Genomic DNA, 19,455 nt, shown 5'->3' on the forward strand with positions numbered 1-19,455 from the left:
GCGTCGCATTAGGGGCTCCATTCATTCATACTAATGCCCCACGTTTTAATCTTACATTTTGCTCTCTTGGAAGTAGAAGATAGCATATATTATTCTGGGCATGAAAAAGTAAGAAATTTAATGAAAGTGGCTATATATGTAAGAATCAATCCATCCATCCGTTCACTCATTGAGCAAATGTTTAATGATCTCCTGTTATGTGTCTGCCCTGGTGGCGCAGTGGTTAAGAGCTCAGCTGCAAACCAAAAGGTCAGCAGTTCAAATCCACCAGCTGCTCCCTGGAAACACTATGGGGCAGTTCTACTCTGTCCTATAGGGTCGCTATGAGTTGGAATCGACTCACTGGCAGTGGGTTTCAGTTTAGTTGTGGTTATTATGTGCCAGACCCTCTGCTAGCTAGGCAGTGAAACCACCTGTCAGGCAATCACTGAAAAATCGAGGCAAAAAGGGAGTGAGTTTGTACTACATGTGCATTTTAAATTGTTCAAAAGATTATACCAGTGAGTCAAACAACCCTGTAAAAAAATGGTAAATTCTCCAAAGATTAGACAGGCGTATAGGGTCACTATGGATTGGAATCGACTCAACGGCAACGGGTTTGGTTTTTTGGTTTATAGGACAAATGGAGCCCTGGTGGTGCAGTGGTTAAGAGCTTAGTTGCTAGCTAACCTAAAAGATTGGCAGTTCAAATCCACCAGCTGCTCCTTGGAAACCCTATGGGGCTATGAGTAGGAATAGGGTTTGGTTTTTTTATAGGACAAATGGTGACACATGAGGAACATGCTTCTTGGTTCAGTGAAGTTTGTGAGACCCAGTGGGCAGAGACAAGAAAGCAGGAAGGGACAGGAAACTGGACCAGTGGGCACGGGGACCCAGGATGGAAGAGGGGAGAGTGCTGACACATTGCAGGGATCGCAGCCAGTGTCACAAAACAATTTGTGTACAAATTTTTGAACAAGAAACTAATTTGGGCTGTAAACTTTCACCTAAAGCACAATAAAAAAATTTTTTAAATGGCCAATTTTTATTTATCTATATGTTAGCATATGCTCAGGAAAAATTCTGGAACGTGTACATTATCATAATACCCAAACTGTTAATAGGAGCCATTCCTGGGGAATTTCCACTTTCTACGTTGTACATGTTTGTGATATTCTAATTTATCATAACAAACTCTACTTTCATAACAGAGAAAACCCAATAAAGTTAAAAGCAATTTTAATGGGAAGAAAAGTCTGGAACACCAAGTGCAGAAGCAGATGTGGGAGTGGGAAGTCTCACACGTGTTGGCTGGGAGGATAAATTGGCATATTTTGGCAGGTAGCTGACCACATCTAGTAAAGGTGCAAAGGCACATGCCCTTTGACATGACAATTCCACAGCTAGGAGTGTGCCCCAGAGGAATTCACACACGGGGCACACGTGCACAAGAGGACGATCGCTGCATTGTTTGCAACGGTGAAAAAATCGGAAACCAACTTGTAGCCCAGGAGGGCAGGGAATAAATAAATTGGGTCATATTCACACAAAGGAAAACTCTACCACAGTTAAAAATGAGTCAATCTTACATGTATCCACATGGATAAATCTTGAAATAATGTTGAAAGAAAATAGCAAGTGGTGTTACATAAGGCTTGATTTCATTTATGTAAATGTTTTAACCATCCAAAGCCACATTATCTATTGCATATGAATCCAAAGATAAGTGGTAACTGTCTAAGAACAATGGTGGAAACCATATACACCGACCCGAGGTGGTAGTTTCTTCTGAGGAGGAAGGACCACGAGATTAGGGGGGGTACAAGGGAGCTTTCAGCTGTGTCTCTAATACGGCATTCCTTACCGAAAAAGTGAAACACATTTGGCAAACGTGGGTGGTGGGGACACGGGTAGTCATTGTATTATTCTCTGCACGGTTTAATTTTTGCCAATTTGATGTGTGTAGAACTATCTCGTTTTAGTTTGCATTTCCCCGATGACTTGTGAATCGAGTCATTTTCCCATGTTTATTGCATATTGCTAGTTCCCATCTTTGCCCGTTTTTCATAATAGTAAAAAGGTCGGCAGTTCAAATCCACCAGCCGCACCTTGGAAACCGTATGGGAGAGTTCTGCTCTGTCCTACAGGATTGCTGTGAGTCTGAATGGACTCGATGGCCCATAACCACAATGACGTTGACAACAGAAGGTGAGATGGTGAGGTGAGTGTTGCGAGATACCCAGGGGGAGGCACCTCACAGGCAGGTGGGTGTTCAGTCTGAAGCCACTGGAGCCTGGCTAGACCGGAGGCGTGCCTTGGAGGGAGCGAGGCCCAGAGGAGGCATTGAAGCCCTTGGAGCGGTGAGCTTGCCCAGGGAGAGGGTGCTGAGGGACAGTGGTGGCCTGGTGGGCACGTGTGACTCCTCCACCTTAGGGGGAGGAGCTGGAGCAGAGAAGGGGCATGAAGGAAGGAGACACAGAAGTGACAGGAGAGCAAAGAGTTTCTAGAAGGAAGAAGGGGTCCCCAGTGACAAGTGTGGCAGAGGTGCCCCCTGAGATGAAGGCCAAGCAGTGCCATCAGATTTTCCACGTGCAGGTTTAGGTGACCTTGGCAAGGACAGTGTGTCGTTTGTGAGGACAGAAGTCCCAGTAGGAAGGGCTGACGGGAGAGTGGGAAGTAAGGAGACAGCGAATGCAGGTGGCACTTTCAAGGAGGGCACCCAGGCAGGGGAGGAAAGACGGAGCTGAACGCTGGGAGAGGACTCTGAAAGCTAAGGCCAGGTCAGACCAAGCTGCCGAGAATCCCCGATGCCCCACTGCTCTAGAGACCAGCCCCACCCTCAGCACAGCCAGTCGGGGAGAGGGCATGACCTCAATTCTAAACTCTTCACTGGGTGACCTAAATAGTAGCCATTGCAGTGACAGCAATAATAGCAATAACCGAACCCACTGCCGTCGAGTCGATTCTGACTCACAGCAACCCTATAGGACAGACTAGAACTCCCCCTCGGGTTTCTGAGGGGCGGATGGTGGATTTGCATTGCTGACCTTTTCGTTAGCGGCCGAGCACTTAACCACTGTGCCACCAGGGCTCCCATAGCAATAGCAGCCGTGAGCTATTGCATCTTTCTAATGTGCCAGGCACTGTGCTCAGCATCCGATATGTATTATCTCATTTAACCACTGCCCCAATTCTGTGGGGTAGATACTATTATCAGCATACCCATCTCACAGCTGAGAAGCGCGAGGCTTGGAGAAGCTAAGCACCGTGCCCCGGATCACACTGGAAAGTGGCAGAGCCAGATGCGACCCAGGTGCCTGCCTCCAGAGCCCAAGGACAAAATGGCATCAGTGTGGCCAATGGCAGGGAAGCCTCCTGCAGGAGAGGGGTCTGAGCAGGTGTGGATGGGTAGACAGGGCCGGAACAGAAGTGAGGGACAGAAATGACCAGTGGCCTAAGGAGGGATTCAGGCAGTTGCTCGGGCATGGCCAGCCGATTAGAAATGATTGATGTAGCTTAACTGATGCCCCTTGCCTCCCTTCTTGTCCCCCATGCACTGCACAGTCATCACTTCACATGGCCCGAAAAGGCAGAACCCCAAGTGTTTGCTCAGCCTCTGCCTCCCATCACGGCTCTGCGCACGCCACTCTCCTCCTCACAAACACCAGCTTCCTGCCCCCAGGGAAACCGAGCCCATCTTCAGGCTGACGCGCAGAAGCCCCTTGTGATGTGGTCTGCCACCTCTTCTGCCTCATCTTCCTCCTTCTTCAGCCCCACCCATGAGCACTGACTGCTGGGAGGATTCACAGCCTTGCCTCTTGAGCAGCACTGCTCCTTCTCTGTGTTCCAAGAGGCCACCTTCTCACACCCCTGACCTCACACCCCTGGGTGGCGCTAATGGTTTGTGCTCTACTGCTGTCCTAAAGGTTGGTGGTTCAAACTCACCCAGCAGCGCCACGGAAGAAAGGCCTGGCAATCTCCTTCCACAAAGATTTCAGCCAAGAAAACACAGGGGGTCACCATGAGTCAGAACTCACTCGATGGTAACAGGCTGGTTTTCTCGGTTTGGACCTCATGGTGTTCCAGTTGTTTGCCTGACTCCTAGGCTGACCTGAGCAGCTCAGTCACACCTACGAACCGTGTCTCCAGCACCTGGAGGTGCCTGATTCGGAGGGTGTGATTCTCACACATCATTCCAGGGGGAGCCAGTATTAGTCCTGAACCCCAGTGCAGTCAGGGGCAGCCCGATCTCCGCAATTGGCAATGATCAGGAATATGATTTTAGAGGGGAGTGTTTATTCAGTAAAGGACAGCATTGCCCTCCTGCCTGAGGCTCCCGGGAAGCAGCACCTGATCAGCCTGTGAACTGAGCACATTAGAGTCTTCTAGAGTTAAATTTGGAAATGGAGAGCGGTAGGAAAATCTATGCTCATTGAATACAAAATGAAATTGCTGGTGAAGGAACTGAAGTATCTGCAGCAAATTATATTTAAGACTCTATTGTCACAGGCAGATTAGCTAATGCCTGATTTTAAGTATAGGCTTCTAATGCTATTACTCCTGGTTAACTCTGCCTGGCAGGTAACCTTGTGGAACAAATGTCTGCATTGCTTGAATAACATATTTGATCAAACAGGACAATTCTTTGAAAAATTGAGTTCTCTGTGGCAATTTGAGACCTGTAATCAGCAAATTAGATGATTACAGCAGGGATAAAAATAGTCTTCTAACAATGTCCAAGGTATAAATGTGATTTGAATTTCAAAATGTTGAACATGCGGTAGGAAAATGCATGGTTGGGTAGATATGACTAGACATTATCAGATCTGATTTCTCTTTCCATTCCTGCTCTTAGCTAAAGCCTGATTTTGCCCAAAGAAGCTCCAGTTCCGTTTGTGTCTGAGTTAGAGGACGGAAGTACATCACCCACTACGCTCCAAGTTTCCAAGGGTCCATGGCCCTTGACTTCCCTCAGAAACTGTGTGAATCTAAGCTCACCCCCCATTTATTTACCCACTTGGTACGGAATGGCCTCCATGAAATAAGCTGTCAGAGCTCCTCACAGGGAGACAGCGTGGGGAAACCTTCGATCTCCATCAACTAAGGACAAGCATTTTCTTAGGCACAGGGGCAGAGAACTAGCAACTCTGGGGAGGTCTAGTGAGTGGGTCCTGTGGGCTGGGGCATGACAATGCGGTGTGTTCTACCACCATCCAGTAGCCCGTGGTTGGTGGAACTGTTTCTCAGTCTCTAAAACAAGCAGGTTAGACTAGGGGCTCCATGTCACCTCCCTTCTCTGGTTCTCCCTCAGGCATCTCTGCCTCAGAGCAGCTGTTGGCCCACGTTGACCTCGAGCCGCCATGGTCACTCCTGAGGTCTGCTGTGGTATCTCGGCCTCAGCTAGTTTTAGATGAATTGCAGAACAAAAACGGCTCGGCAAGTGGGTATATACAGCCGACCAGCGAGGGGCCAAAATAGCATGTGTCGATTACTAGCAAACAGAGAACATCCTCTAAGAGGTAAAATCTGGTTTTTACTTACTAGCGGCTTTTAGGGTTTTTAAGAGTCGTAGGAAATATTGATTGCTATGGATTTCATTTATCCATCCTCGAGTTACCCTTTATTAGCACAGATGACTAAGCTGCCTGCGGCAACGCTACCATTTTTAAAATTCTGATTTCCAGAAATGCAGCACTCCAACAATTAAAAGGTAAGGCACCCTTTTCAGCATATCTGGTAAGATTCTTTGCAATATGGCGGTCGGCCAAGCTACACGAGCACTTAGCTCAAACATGCTTTCAAGCGGGTGTCACCTCACGTTTGTTAAGCTCTCAAACTTACACTAAAACTTTGAAAACAGAAGTGCTTTTGGTACCCTATTTTTGCATAAAAAATAACAAATGTAAATTCACCATCTTTAGGATTTTGCCAACAAGTCACTTAAAAACGATCACCATTAAAAAAAAAAAATCACGGCTTTTTAAGGCAACAGCATCTCTGGCTGAGATGAAGCGGTAATTAGCTAGTTGTGTCTTGTGACTAAGTACCATTACGCGTAGATTTATGATGCATTTATTAGGAAAAATGTATTAAAACCTGCCAGAACTTTAACATCACAATGTCAAAAAAAGGAGGGTCTCTCCCACTGCGTATGAACATAGTACAGATTTAAAATGACTGTTTTTCTTATAAAGACAAATTTTTGTAAGATGAGATGATGTGCTCATCTACCCCTCCTGCTGGCATCGCACACACACCAAGGCGTCGTGGCAAGGTGAAGCATGGGACTCGACAAGACCCCGCCTTGAGATGTTACCACAATCTGACCGGGGCCTAACACGCTAGGCCTCAGCGCAGACAGAGCCTCTTCAGAGAGCAGGGCCTTTGGTGATCCCATCAGTCAGGACAGACTGTATACGTCACGGCCTTGAACTACGTAGCATTTTACTTTGTGTTTTCTTCTTAAAAGCATAGTTTTAGGCTACTAAACGAGTTCTCCAAACAAAAATTCATTTCTTCCTCAGGCAAAGATTTGGTTAAGGGCAAAAAGAGTATTAAATAAAACTACAGATTCATTATGACCTTTAACGAGCCCTAGGAAAGAATTTAAACCTAAGAATCCTCTAAGACGGCTTCACCATGACAGCCTCAGCCAGCCAAAGAACATGAGCTGAGCAGCCAGCTGTGCCGGGCATTGTGGGAAAAGTGCTAAGTGGAAGTCTCCTTCCCAGCTCAGGGGCCCTCAGGAGGCAGACAAGCTTGCCCGTGAAGCTCATCTCAAAGGTTTCCTTTTAAATGCACTTGCTTGAAAGACTTGAGCCTCAAGAAGCATTAAGTCAACAAGGAGAGCTTGATACAGCCATGGTGAAAGGTGATTTCTAACAACTTAAATGATCAGACATAGCTCATAAAACCAGCTGTCTCAAAGACAATATTACCTTTATTAAAAAACGGATAGACATAGCAGCGCTTACAAAATAATAGTTCATAAAAGGCATTGTACATTGTTAACTGATAGTGTGAAGAGCAGGCCGCCAGCACAGCTGGCGCAGGCTCTGACTCGCGATACTCACGGCCGCCTGTTCACTCGACAGGACGCAGCCCGGGACGCAGCCGGGGACGCCCAAGGGGAGGCCAGCAGTAAGGGCGGCAGGCACTCTTCAACTTCGAGCCTTTGTTACACATGTCAATCAACAGTCCATCGAGTCAAGTATCACCCTCCTTAGCAGCATCTGGAGCACTCACTGGTGTTCGGGAGGTGGCTGGTGTACTTGACTCATTTATTTAAAAAAATCTAAGCATTTAATAAAATACACTTCTCCCTGTCCAATGCCATTTACAGGAACACTTGTGTTAAATATCTGGAAAGCTGACGCACGCCCCCGCTGCTGCGGTCGGGAGACCCCTGGGCGGCGCGTGAGCACGGCTGTCTTTGGTGGAGCGCGCTGGCGAGAGTCACGCTCTTTCCTGCTCGCTGCCCTGCTTCTTCCCACTCTGGGGGGGCGTGAGGACCCCGGTGGGGAGAGGAGAGACTCTGTTCTGTTCAGACATTATGGCTTTCTTGGCTTGGGCTTTGTCCTGTGGGTAAGAATAAAAAGGGAGAAATGTTAACACTGAGAAGGAAGTACCGTCTGGGCTTCCCTTACTATGTGCTTTCTCTACGAGGAGGCCAGTGAGAAAAATAGTGAAGAACGACCCAAAACTGCTGCTTAGAAACAGCAGTAGCTATTGGTCAGAATTCTTCTTTTTCAAGAAATTAAAAAAATTAAGAGTTTTGCTAGAATATCAGCTGTCATGGATTGAATTCTGTCCCCCAAAAATATCTGTCAGCTTGGCTGGGTCCTGATTCCCAGTACTGTATGATTGTGTACAATTTTATCATCTGGTGTGATTTCCCTATGTGTTGTAAATCCTATCACTATGATGTAATGAGATGGATTAGTGGCAGTTATACCGATGAGGTCTGCAAGATTGTATAGTGTCTTAAGCCAATCTCTTTTGAGATATAAAAGAGAGAAGCGAGCAGAGACACACGGGAACCTCATACCACCAAGAAAGCAGTGCCGGGAGCAGAGCGTGTCCTTTGGGCCTGAGGTTCCTGCGCTGAGATGCTCCCAGACCAAGGGAAGACCAATGCATCACGGGGACCTTTCTCCAGAGCCGACAGAGAGAGAAAGCCTTCTTCTGGAGCTGACGCCCTGAATTTGGACTTGTAAGCCTACTAGACTGTGAGAGAATAAATTTCTCTTTGTTAAAAGCCGTCCACTTGTGGTATTTCTGTTATAGCAGCACTAGATGACTAAGACATCAGGAAAGCAGAGAGGCTATTGGGGCAGTTTTACGGATTTGTCTGGGAGAAAGGACTGCACCAAGGAAGAGTACTGACCAGCAAATCCAAGCTGTTTATATGGGTCTGTATGTTGTGTGCATCTTCAGCAGGAACCCCCCTGAAGTGCTTCAGTTTCGAACTTCCTGTCTCCCTTATGACCATGGCAAATGGAACCATCCACTTGACACACCTCTCTATGTCACACCACTGGTACCCTGAAATGAAAATACATTTCAGGCTCAATCTGCAGCTGACAAGCGGTTGGCAAGTTCCACATGCCTGAAAGCCAACCTACCTGAAACCTTTTGCATCAGTTCAGACGACGAGAAATGGTACAAGGCAGAAGCAGCGAGCACGCCGTAAGAAAATTCTAAGCAGCCAGCGTCCAGGACACAGAGATCTAAAAGCTGTGGAGAAGCCAAGAGCGATGAAACGGACTGCCAGCACTATGCCTTCCGGAGTTACCGGTCTGGCTGTTGGGCAGGGAACCCCAGCACAGTAACGTAGCCGCTCACCTCTGCAATCTGTATGAAGATTTGCTGGGGATACTGGGGCAACAGCACTTCGTAAAAGTCCTTTAGGTATGCAACTTGCATGTACACATTCAGCCAGGACACAACTGTCAGGGGACTTAAACGCCACTTTAGGGCCTAAAGGATAACAAAGAAAAGAGCCCAGTGGTTGAGAAAAGAGAAAAAAACCCAGCCAGACATTTCTGCTCCCCACTGGGAGACTGCACTCCCTCAGTTCTCTGAAGGAGTTCAAACACAGCCGTGTTCTGTGACACCAGTGTCCAGCTGGAGAACACCTAGCCAGTTACAGTGGAAAAGCTCCTAGATATGCATTTACAAAGCGCTGAAAAATCGCCTTGTAACCTACCTTCATAATGCCTAACTCCATGTTGAGAATGTCATCTCCGGTACAGGCCCCGTCTGTAACGTATGCAAACTGGTGCAGCTTGGGAGGGTAGATTTCCTGAAAGGGAAGAAAAAGACACCAGTGGCAAAAAGTCAGTCCCTGATGGGGTTAACTTATCTAGAATCTTCTTTTGTACCCGGGCATGGAGAGAAAGAAAAGAGGGTATACTGATGGAATAAATGCAGGAGCCGCTCCAGAGGTCAAAAATGTGTTAACTGTGAAAGAAATGAAACCCTCAATCCTGTTAAAAAACATCAAAAAAAAAAAAAAAACACCAACCTGAACTTTGTTTCATTTACTCACTGGGGCTATTTCTGGAAATTTTATCCCTTCAGTGGTTTTACCAACATGTCTGAAAGCCAGGCCCATACACCTTCTATAATCACACCAACATTTGAATCCTCTTAAACAACTAATGCCCGAACAACATCCACAGCCCAAATGTAAGTCTCCACAGCGTGGAGTCCGTATTCTAAGTAATATCCCTGTTCAGAAGCTCAAAGTTCAATTTTTTGCTTAAAGTCACTACACTAACTTCAGCATTTTATACATTCACTACTTCTCTCTTCTTGGTTAGTTTCTAGCCTTTTTTGCACGTATCAACTTTAAAGGGCCTCAAATTAGAAAACTTTAGGATATACACTATAGACAAATAGTCAACCTTTTCCCCTAATCGCAACAGAAGCCAAGAAATGGCATGTGTCTATAAAAAGTATTTAAAAATGACCCACCTCAAGTTTGGCAGCAATAAATAAAGATGAAATCCCAATAAGCTGTAGAAGCGTTTTTACAACATTTTGTTGGGTTGCCATATACCGATCAAAGAAATCTTGTGCCAGGTAAAATGTCTCCCTGTGAAGTTTATATACTTCACACACCTGAAAAAGGTATTTAGTAAGGTTTAGAACAGTTACTTGGGGAGGGGGGCCTTGTCATGAGTTCTGGTGAAGGACAATATAACCACATCAAGAGAAACCACTTTGCTTTTCTGAAAGGATGGTTACCTTGTCTGCCCCTAATTGGAACTCAGATCTATGGACGGAGTGTTCTGTGCTCCACAGGGCTGGGGAAGGAAGCTACGTTCACAGGCAGCATGTTCACGGAGAAACAAATTATGAATTCTCTCGGAGAATGGCCTCCCTCTTTACAAGTTTCATCGTGACTCAAGGAAAGAACTAGTGTATCTCCTCACGACTGGGCAATTTTAGGAAGAAAGTTTAAAAGCTGGAACACACGCTTAAAGACCACAACATGTCCACAACTCTGTAAATCACAGGAGGCAAGAACTGTTTCAAAGAGCATCGAGGAGGCCCAGAGACCCAGTTCCAGTCTAGGTTGTAGCCTTGGGCAAAGCCTCTTACCTCCGCGATCTCAAATGATAAAACCAGGGCAAAGCTGCCTTGCCTGCCTCACAGGACCGCTGTGAGGACCTGGTGAAACAGCGGAGAAGGATCCAGAGAATATCAGACCTCTCGCCTCATCACACCAAACATCTGATCACGGAGTCACCTAACACTATACGTCAATGCTGCCGTGACTAAACAGGACACCTTAAATGCGTGCAATTCCGGGGATTAATAATAGAAAAAGAGCTGGAGAAACAATGCACAGAATATTAATCAGAAAATCCCATCAATTCCCAAAGACTATTTCTGAAGTGTGGGCTAAGCCGTATTATATTTAGCCTCAGTTTTTATAAAGGAGTACAGCTACAACCTGACTAGAAATGAAACTCAAACCTCTCTGAGGACCTCTCAGACCTATTTCCCCAGCCCACCATTTGGCACACTGCGTGAACACCGCCCCGATCTCATGCAGACTTCGCAGCGGGGCTAGGGGCTGAGAAACGCGACCTCAGCACCAACAAGCACGCCTGTGAATCCTGGACTCTGGGCTTGTCCCACTAAAGACATAAAGGCAACCATCCTTTTTGATCCTCTCAATGGTATTACATGACTTTTCTGATTGCCTTCACGAAAAAAACCTTCCTTCAAAGCATAATGGCATCAATTGCATTATATAAAATAGAACCTTGCAGTCTGATTATAAGAATGAACTGAAGCCCGAGAGATGAAAACATATTACAGCTAATGCTTCAAGAAACCATGCAAGTTGCAAAGGGCACAGAAGGGCTATATAGCGCAGGGTGAGGCCGTAGTAGGCTACTGCGGGGTCTGTCATTTAAAAGCAGGCCTGCAAAGCGTGCAGTACAGAGAATGTCAGCATTCTCAGGGGGCAATGAGGAAAAGCCAACTGTGTAAGTGACATTTTGAAGACACCGTTTCCAATTCTAACAAAGTCAGCAAGGAAAATATTGCTAAAAATATTACAGATGAGAAAACTAAGACTCAGCGTTAAATAACTTCCCTGACTAGGGGCACAGAGATGGTTAGTGGCAGTGGGGAATTTGATTCTAGGACTAGCAAAACTAGGGTACACATGTTGTCATATGCCATCAAGTTGATTCCGACTCATAGTGACCCTAAATGACAGAGCAGAACTGCTCCATAGGGATTCCTAGGCTGTAATCTTTATGGGAGCAGATCGCCAGGTCTTTTCTCCCATGGAGCGGCTGGTGGGTTCCAACCACCAACTTTTCAGTTAGCAGCCGAGCGCTTAACCTTTGCACCCCGGGAATACAGGCTTTCCAAAGGGTACCCAGCACAGTGTTTAGGGAATATTTAGATTCTCAACTTTCATACGTCCTCCTCCGTGAAAAGGATCTGCCTGAGATGCTCTTCTTCCACTTCACAGAGGAAAAGCCCACCTCTCACCAACCCCACGTCTTACAATGGTGTCCAGAAGCCTTCCTTAATCAAGGCACTATAAGCCATCCATGGTTCATTCCAGACAGAGGGGCACTGCCAATAAAATTTTATTTCTTATGTTTAACAATTATCCATCAAAATTAGTATTATTTATTATTTTGATCAATTGTTGCAGAGAAGTGTAAGGTAACCAACAAAAGATGTAAACAATGTATTTTGTTAGGATAAAATTCTACAGGGAAAGGGGAATGGACTTCATGGAGTAAAAAGGAACAATGTATAATTTCTGGCTGTTAAAGACACGTTCATACAGTCTTAAAATTTATGACACTGGCTATCAAGTAGCTGATATTTGCACTCCATTGGATACAATCAAAACTAATTTAATTAGTAAAGATTAATCATCAGATTTACAATATGCTGAGAAATACAACCTCTGCAACTATTTAAACTTTGATGAAAACAGATTAACGTCAACTTGGAGTCAGAATCGACTCAATGGCACCCAACAACAACAAAATTATCTAAGGAGTAAAAAGATTTTAGAAATTTGTTTAAGGAAGTATGCAAGCAAAAAAATTGGAAGATCACTTCAGTATGCCACAGCTTCAAAACCACTGAATGGAATCAAACACTCAGAGATCGTAACAGTGCAGAGGAGTCTAGAAACGGTCGATGCGTCCAGTTAATGGGTAGACTCAGCTCACCTCCATTAACCAATCCAGGAGAATTAGTTACTGCGTAGACTCAGCTCACCTCCATTAACCAATCCAGGAGAATTGCTCGCATCTTCGGCTGCAGAAGAGGGTGCCGCTGCATGAAGTGCTTATCCCTCAGGTACGTCTTTTCTTTGTTCAGCATGATCTTCCACACCTCCTCCCTATTCGCCCAGCTACGGAACATAAACAAGTATCAGAAGGACCCATTCTACCCGGGAACAAGTGACGACGTGGAGCTGAAGATCTGGGAGCCACGCGGACAGAAAGCACTTACTTCAGAACAGGCAGCGGTGAGGCTCTAGACGGTGCGAAACTCGGAGGTTCACAGGCAGCATGTGGGTATGCCAGCTCACCCTCCTCTTTGTCAGGGGTGGGAATCAGGGAGCAGGGGTTTTCACAGGCTGCACCGCTGTCCCAAGTCTGTGAAGGAAAAACACATTTTGTTTTTGGTGTCTGATGGACAACGGCTATTTTTACATTCACTGATTTGTAGATCAGCCAGTGTTTAAAAAAAAAAGCATCACTCTGGAGAATAATCTCCAGGCCTAAATTAAGATGGAGGTGGGTAAGTAAAAGCCACGGCAATGATGCCAAGCATTTATTTCATTTCTTTCATCAGCTTAAGCGTCTACACAGTAAATACCTAAGAATATCCTCCACATTACCACCCTTATATGAGGTACTTGACCAACAAAACAAACAGGAGGGGTAAGATGAAATGCCAATAGCCCTTATATTTTTTAAAAAAGGGAGACAAATCCATTTACAGTTCAGTAAAATACTAGGCATGACTTCTGTAAGTGCTGAGAAAAAAGATATATCATGGGACAATAGCAAAAAGATGGAAACCACCTCGGTGCCCATTAACGGACGAATGGGTAAACAAATGCTGGTCTATTCACACAATGGAATACTACGCAACGATACAGAACGATGATGAAGCCGGGAAGCATCTTATAACGTGGAGGAATCTGGAAGGTATTATGCTGAGTGAATTCAGTCAGTCGCAAAAGGACAAATGTTGTATATAAGACCACTATTATAAGAACTCAAGAAAAGGATTAAACACAGAAGAAAACATTCTTTGCTGGTTACGGGGGTGGGGAGGGAGGCAGGGGGTATTCACCTAACTAGATAGTAGACAAGAATTATCTTAGGTGAAGGGAAGGAGAGCACACACTACAGGGGAAGTCAGCACAACTGGACTAAACCAAAGCTAAGAAGTTTCCTGAATACAAGCAAACACTTCGAGGGACAGAGTAGCGGGGGCGGGGGTCTGGGGACCATGGTTTCAGGGGACATCTAGGTCAACTGGCATAACAAAGCTTATTAAGAAAATGTTCTGCATCCTACTTTGGTGAGTGGTGTCTGGGGTCTTAAAAGCTAGCGAGCGGCCTTCTAAGATGCATCACTTGGTCCCAACCCACCTGGAGCAAAGGAGAATGAAGAATACCAAAAACACAAGGAAAATATTAGCCCAAGAGACAGAAAGGGCCACATAAACCAGAGATGTCATCAGCCTGAGACCAGAAGAACTAGATGGTGCCTGGCTACCACCAATGACCGCCCTGACAGGGAATGCAATAGAGTCCCTGGCGGAGCAGGAGAAAAGTGGGGTGCAGAACTCAAATGCTAGTAAAAAGACCAGACTTAATGGTTTGATTGAGACTGGAGAGACCCTGGAAGACAGGGCCCCCAGATTCTCTATCAGCCCAGAACTAAAGCCATTCCCGAGGCCAACACTTCAGACAAAGATTAGACTGGACTGTGGGACATAAAATGATACTCTTGAAGAGCGTGCTTCTTAGCTCAAGGAGATGCATGAGACTAAATGGGCAGCTCCTGCCCAGAGGCAAGATGAAAATTCAGAGAGGGTCAGGAGCTGGTTGAAAGGACACGGGAAATCCGGGGTCGAAAGGAGGAATGTGCTGTCACAGTATAGGGACAGCAATTAGGGTCACATAACAACGTGTCTATAAATTTTTGTATGAAAGACTAACTTGAATTGGAAACTTTCACTTAAAGCACAATAAAAAAATTTTAAAAAAAAAGACATATTGTAGGATTGTTGTTGTTAGTTGTTACTGAGTCGATTCCAACTCATGGCAATCCCATGAGTGCAGAGTAGAACCGTGCTCCACAGGGTTTTCAAGGCTGTGACCTTCCAGAAGCAGATCGCCAGGCCTGTCTTCTGAGGCACCTCTGGCTGTTAAAGATACGCTTGTTCATATATTCTTAAAATTTATGATCGTGGCTATCAAGTAGCTGATGTTTGCACTCCATTAGATACGTTTAAAAGTAATTTAATTAGCAAAGATCAATGATCAATATTTACAATCATCTGGGAAATATAATCTTTGCAACTATTTAAACTATGGTGAAAAAAGATGAATTAGGTTCGAACCACCAACCTTTCAGCTAGCACTGGGACGGCTTAGCCATTCGCACCGTCCAGGCACAGACCTGCTAAGGGATCCCTTGGTCACAATTCAAAGATTTGGTTAAGCATAACTAATCTGCTAAACTTTCTTAAAAGTGCAAGATGGAAAACTATAACAGCTCAAACACATAAAGTGACTGCCATCCTTCTTAAACTCCTCCATCTTGGAACAAGAATACACCAAATGTGGCATCTTCCCTTAGTTACAGGAAGAGCCAAATATACTACACACAGTGGAGATACTTCTATTTTCCTTAATTTGAAACAAAAAAAGAATATCTGCCTAGTTAAAACCAAATCAGGCAATGATCCCAGGTTATACTAAGAAGTCCGTGGAGATAGAGCTTAGATACTGATGGTTATTAAAAAAATTGGGACATGGTAAAAATAGATCAAAGAAAACAACTTGGGTGCAAACTGAAATTTTTGTCCAGTTTTCCACACTTATTTGTTTCTGTGGCAAAATCCTAAAGACATCTGAAACTAAAGCCTTGTACAAAGTAACATGCAAATATCTGCTAAATCAATGAATCATCATTAAAAACCAAGCCAATATGCTTTTCTTTTAAAGTTTTCAAATACTTAATTTTATTCAATTCTCAATGTTTTGAAAAGACTAAGGTCATTTCACCATTTGGAAAATTTTCTTTTTAAAGCTACCTTTAAGCTACTCTGCTGAACTTTATACCATAAAAACAAGCCTACGTTTAATTTTTAAAATTATAAAACAATGATTTTGTTGAAGGTATGGCAGGAAACAATCTTGCCAGCAATGAAAGCCTCATGGAAGTTGGAGACTCTTGGCCTTTTTTTTTTTTTTAACGCAGAAAGACCATTAACGTTGACTAGAGAAAACCCAGACACCTGAGGACTATAGATGAACACGACGACTTGGGCCCTACACGTGGCCTGGAAGATAAGGTAGACAGTAGCCATCACAGCATGCTGGCCTCCTCTGAGGAAGCCCAAGCACTGTCCGTCTCCTGAGAAAGGCAAGGCACAAGAGAGCCTCATCCACCCAGTGTGCCAAGAAGCGGGTATGCAAACCATCCATCCCAGCTCCTGCCCACAACTGTGCAAAAAAGGCACCTTCCTCTCCTCCAGCTTTGACACCGCGTGCTGGCGGCACTTCCTTAACTCAGAAAGGATCACATTACAACTGCATTTAAATTCACTTTGCTCTTCATTCAAGAAGACTGATTCCTAGTTTTGAAGGCAGAAGCTCCGTGCCACCCTCTCAGCCAGATGTCTGGCACAGCTGAGAGCAGGCCTTTGGAGGGAAACTGGCAACATTTCCGAACCTGCAGTTCATAAACAAATGAGATGAACCACAAGCAGACAAACGGTTCCCAAAGCTGGCCTTTTTAAGATGAAGCAGAGTAATGAAGTCCAAGTCCTTAGCTTGAAGTATACACCAAGCTTCAACAGGAGAAAGATCAGCCTGAGTTTAGGAAAGAAAGGGAGAAGAACAAGCGGCCAACTGTGATGATTCCTAACCACCCCTGATGTCTTACACCACAACTCACCAAGGAGAGAACTACCTTACACAAAATTATCTTCTGAGAATTAACAGAGTCCCAGATTCTGCTCCAAAACTAACGCTGGGTCACATGCAAAAAATTAAACAAAATGAGTATGTTAAATGGACTTTCGATGTTGTTGTTAGTTGCTATCAAGTTGATTTCAAAGCATAGCAACTGCACGTGACAGAGTAGAACTGTCCTACAGGGTTTTTCTTGGCTGTAATCTTTATAGAAGTAGACCACCAGGTCTTTCTCCTGCAAAGCTGCTGGGTGGGTTCGAACCGTCAACCCTTCAGTTTGCAGCTGAGTGTTTAACTGTTTGAGCCAGCAGAGCTCCTTGGACTTTAGATAAAAGGTACTTTTTCACTCTGGAAGGCCGAAGAGAAGAATCAGCGTTTCTGTGCGGTCTTGATGAAGCAGTTACACCGAGTATGACAGCTCCGAGTAACTTTGGTTGTTGTCCTGGGCGACACCAGTACAGAATGCTATAGTACACTCATGATTGGCCTGCTGAAATAACTCCTCAGACAAATTCTGTGTGATCAATAGTTGAAAAGGTTCTGCTGTGTCCCTAAATTCTAGCTTCATGAATCTACACAGAAGTGACAAAGACATTGTTCCACAGTAGATGGATAAATTTCAGGCTATCTAATCTACAAACACATAGAAACCTGTTCTCATTAGTCTCTGGACAACCATGAAAATGCCTTCTAGTGGGAAATAATATGGCTATTCACGTATCGCAGCTATCAATGGTCCACAGTGCCAGGATAGGGCCCTGCCTTAGGCACCCTCGGAACTGCTCAGGTTATCCTGGAGACCGGAAAATATTAAAAACACCAAGAAGTCAACGTGGATGGCTTTGCTGTATCTTCAGTTGCAAAGTGCCTTTCGATTTGAAACACAGCTAGGGAAATAAACGATGTTGAACTTCAGAAGTAGCGTTCGTTTTATAACACCTCCAAAATCCACTTGCTGGATGAGAAGTTCTTCTCTTTAGGGGCACAAAAGGGGAAGAAAGAACTTAGGATGTGCTGTCCATTCCCTTTCCTGAACTATTTCTCCTAACAGAGAAAGAAACCCTCAACCCTTGTTCAATATTCAGTGGATCCTCCCCAGAAATGCATAATACTAAGCTCTTATGTGCAGTGACAACTGCCACTGCAAGCCACGCGGCCCTTCAGCTCTGAAGCCCCTCACTCTTCCAGACCAGCTGCCATGGCTACCGCTCACTGCCCTAGCCCAGCCGGGACCACGGCACTCGGCTGGAAAACCACCCCTGCGCAGCTTTTCTCTGCGATAGCCTCAGAAGCCTGCCCAGCTAGTTTGGAAACAGACTGCTTCCCCTACTTGCGCCGTAACTATAGTCCCAGCCATTTCTAGAGGTAGAGATAATGCAAGCTGGTGCTGCAAGGAACTTCTGATATTGTAATGGCAGTGCCCCATATGCGGGAAATTTAAAGGAGGGACAAGTGAAATGGACTAGTCAATGAGAAATGTGCTGAGACATACATGTCATTACACAGAATGTGATCAGGATAAGCTCTGTCACCACAGTTAACTGCTGGATGGGCTGGAAGAATCTACAAAGCCAGAATAGGGTGAAGGTTGGAAACGAGCTAAGCAGGGGGTGGGGGCGGGGCAGCTCCCCTGTGACAAAACAATCTTAGTGTGGGGGGAAGGCATTGCTTACAAACACACACAAGCACCCATCATCAAAGTTACTGAAGAGCTCTGTGTCCAGAAACTTCCCTCCTTCATGAGCCTTCAGAGACAAGGCTGCGGGCCTGACTCTGCCAAGCGGCTTGCATACAACCCTGGGTTACTGTCTTCCTCTAACCAGGGCTCAGTTTCGTCACTGGTAAAAGGAGAAAAAAACCGAAAAAAACAAAAAATCCAAGCCAGTTGCTCTGGAGTCACTTCTGACTCACGGTGACCCCATGTGTGTAGAGTAGAACTCCTCCATAGTGTTCTTAAGGTTGTGACCTTTCAGAAGCAGATTACCAGGCCTTTCTTCCAAGGCGCCTCTAGGTGGGTTCGTACTGTCACCCTTTTAGTTAGTTTGTGCCACCCAGGACTCCTGGGTAATAGGAAAGGACTGAGTTATTTGACATCCACTCTGGTTCTTCCAGACGGCACATATCTATAATCTCAGAGGGTGCTGGTCAGAAGCACAAGACCTGCCTGGAATCCCAAAGCTGGCAGAGGCCAGTGCCCACTGGCAAGCACAGAGCTCAGCTGTGTGGACGGTATGCAGTTAGAGAACAGACCTTCAGCAGGAGGCAGGAGAGTATAAACCCGATTTGACATAAAGAGTGGGAGGCCCTCCAGGTAGGCCAGACGGGCAAGCACATGTACCTGACTGCCACACTGGTTTCTCACAGTCCTCTCAATTTTGGCAATTTCTTCATCTGGATCCTGCAGAAACTAACACAGAACAACCCCCACACGGAGAAACACACCAAACACCCCACAGACAAAACACAGAGAGAGAGAGAGAGAGAAAACAAAGTTGATTAAGTTAGGAGCCCCATTTCTGCCAAAGGCATCCCCGACCAAGCCCCTTCTGACAAGCTTGCGGACAGAGCCCAGGCTGGCACCCAGGTAAGATGGGGGGCTCCTCCTCCACCTGACCCCTTTGTACTCACCACGGCCACATTGGCTTTCCTTTTCCTGGAGCGCGAAGAGAAATCGGTGCTGCCTTCCTCTTTCATGGTGCCCCGTTCCTTCGCATCCCTGCAAAACCGGGGTGGCACCAAGGCAGGGGTGAGCTGGCCCC

The 19,455-nt window shown here is 45.5% G+C and overlaps 1 protein-coding gene across 1 annotated transcript; it reads right to left on the reverse strand.

Annotated features, from left to right (window-relative positions):
- Window positions 1–5,103: 5,103 nt before the first annotated feature.
- CCNE1 (cyclin E1) lies at window positions 5,104–19,442 on the reverse strand. The gene is made up of 10 exons (XM_023726961.1): window positions 19,325–19,442; window positions 19,035–19,103; window positions 12,988–13,133; window positions 12,751–12,886; window positions 9,958–10,104; window positions 9,188–9,283; window positions 8,824–8,958; window positions 8,604–8,715; window positions 8,366–8,523; window positions 5,104–7,557 (listed from the first exon to the last, which is right to left on the reverse strand). Exons 1-10 carry the CDS (start codon window positions 19,388–19,390, stop codon window positions 7,435–7,437), a joined length of 1,188 nt encoding a protein of 395 aa, XP_023582729.1. The 5' UTR covers window positions 19,391–19,442; the 3' UTR covers window positions 5,104–7,434.
- Window positions 19,443–19,455: the final 13 nt, after the last annotated feature.

Source organism: Trichechus manatus, unplaced genomic scaffold (assembly GCF_000243295.1).
Source record: "Trichechus manatus latirostris isolate Lorelei unplaced genomic scaffold, TriManLat1.0 scaffold00014, whole genome shotgun sequence".
Lineage (NCBI taxonomy): Eukaryota > Metazoa > Chordata > Mammalia > Sirenia > Trichechidae > Trichechus > Trichechus manatus.

Coding starts and splice junctions, on each gene's coding strand:
- CCNE1 (XM_023726961.1), bottom strand. CDS start 19,390: ATGAAAGAGGAAGGCAGCACCGATTTCTCTTCGCGCTCCAGGAAAAGG. Junction 12,887..12,987: donor TCACCGCTGCCTGTTCTGAA/GTAAGTGCTTTC, acceptor TATGTTCCGTAG/CTGGGCGAATAGGGAGGAGG. Junction 8,524..8,603: donor ACTGATGCAAAAGGTTTCAG/GTAGGTTGGCTT, acceptor TTTTCATTTCAG/GGTACCAGTGGTGTGACATA.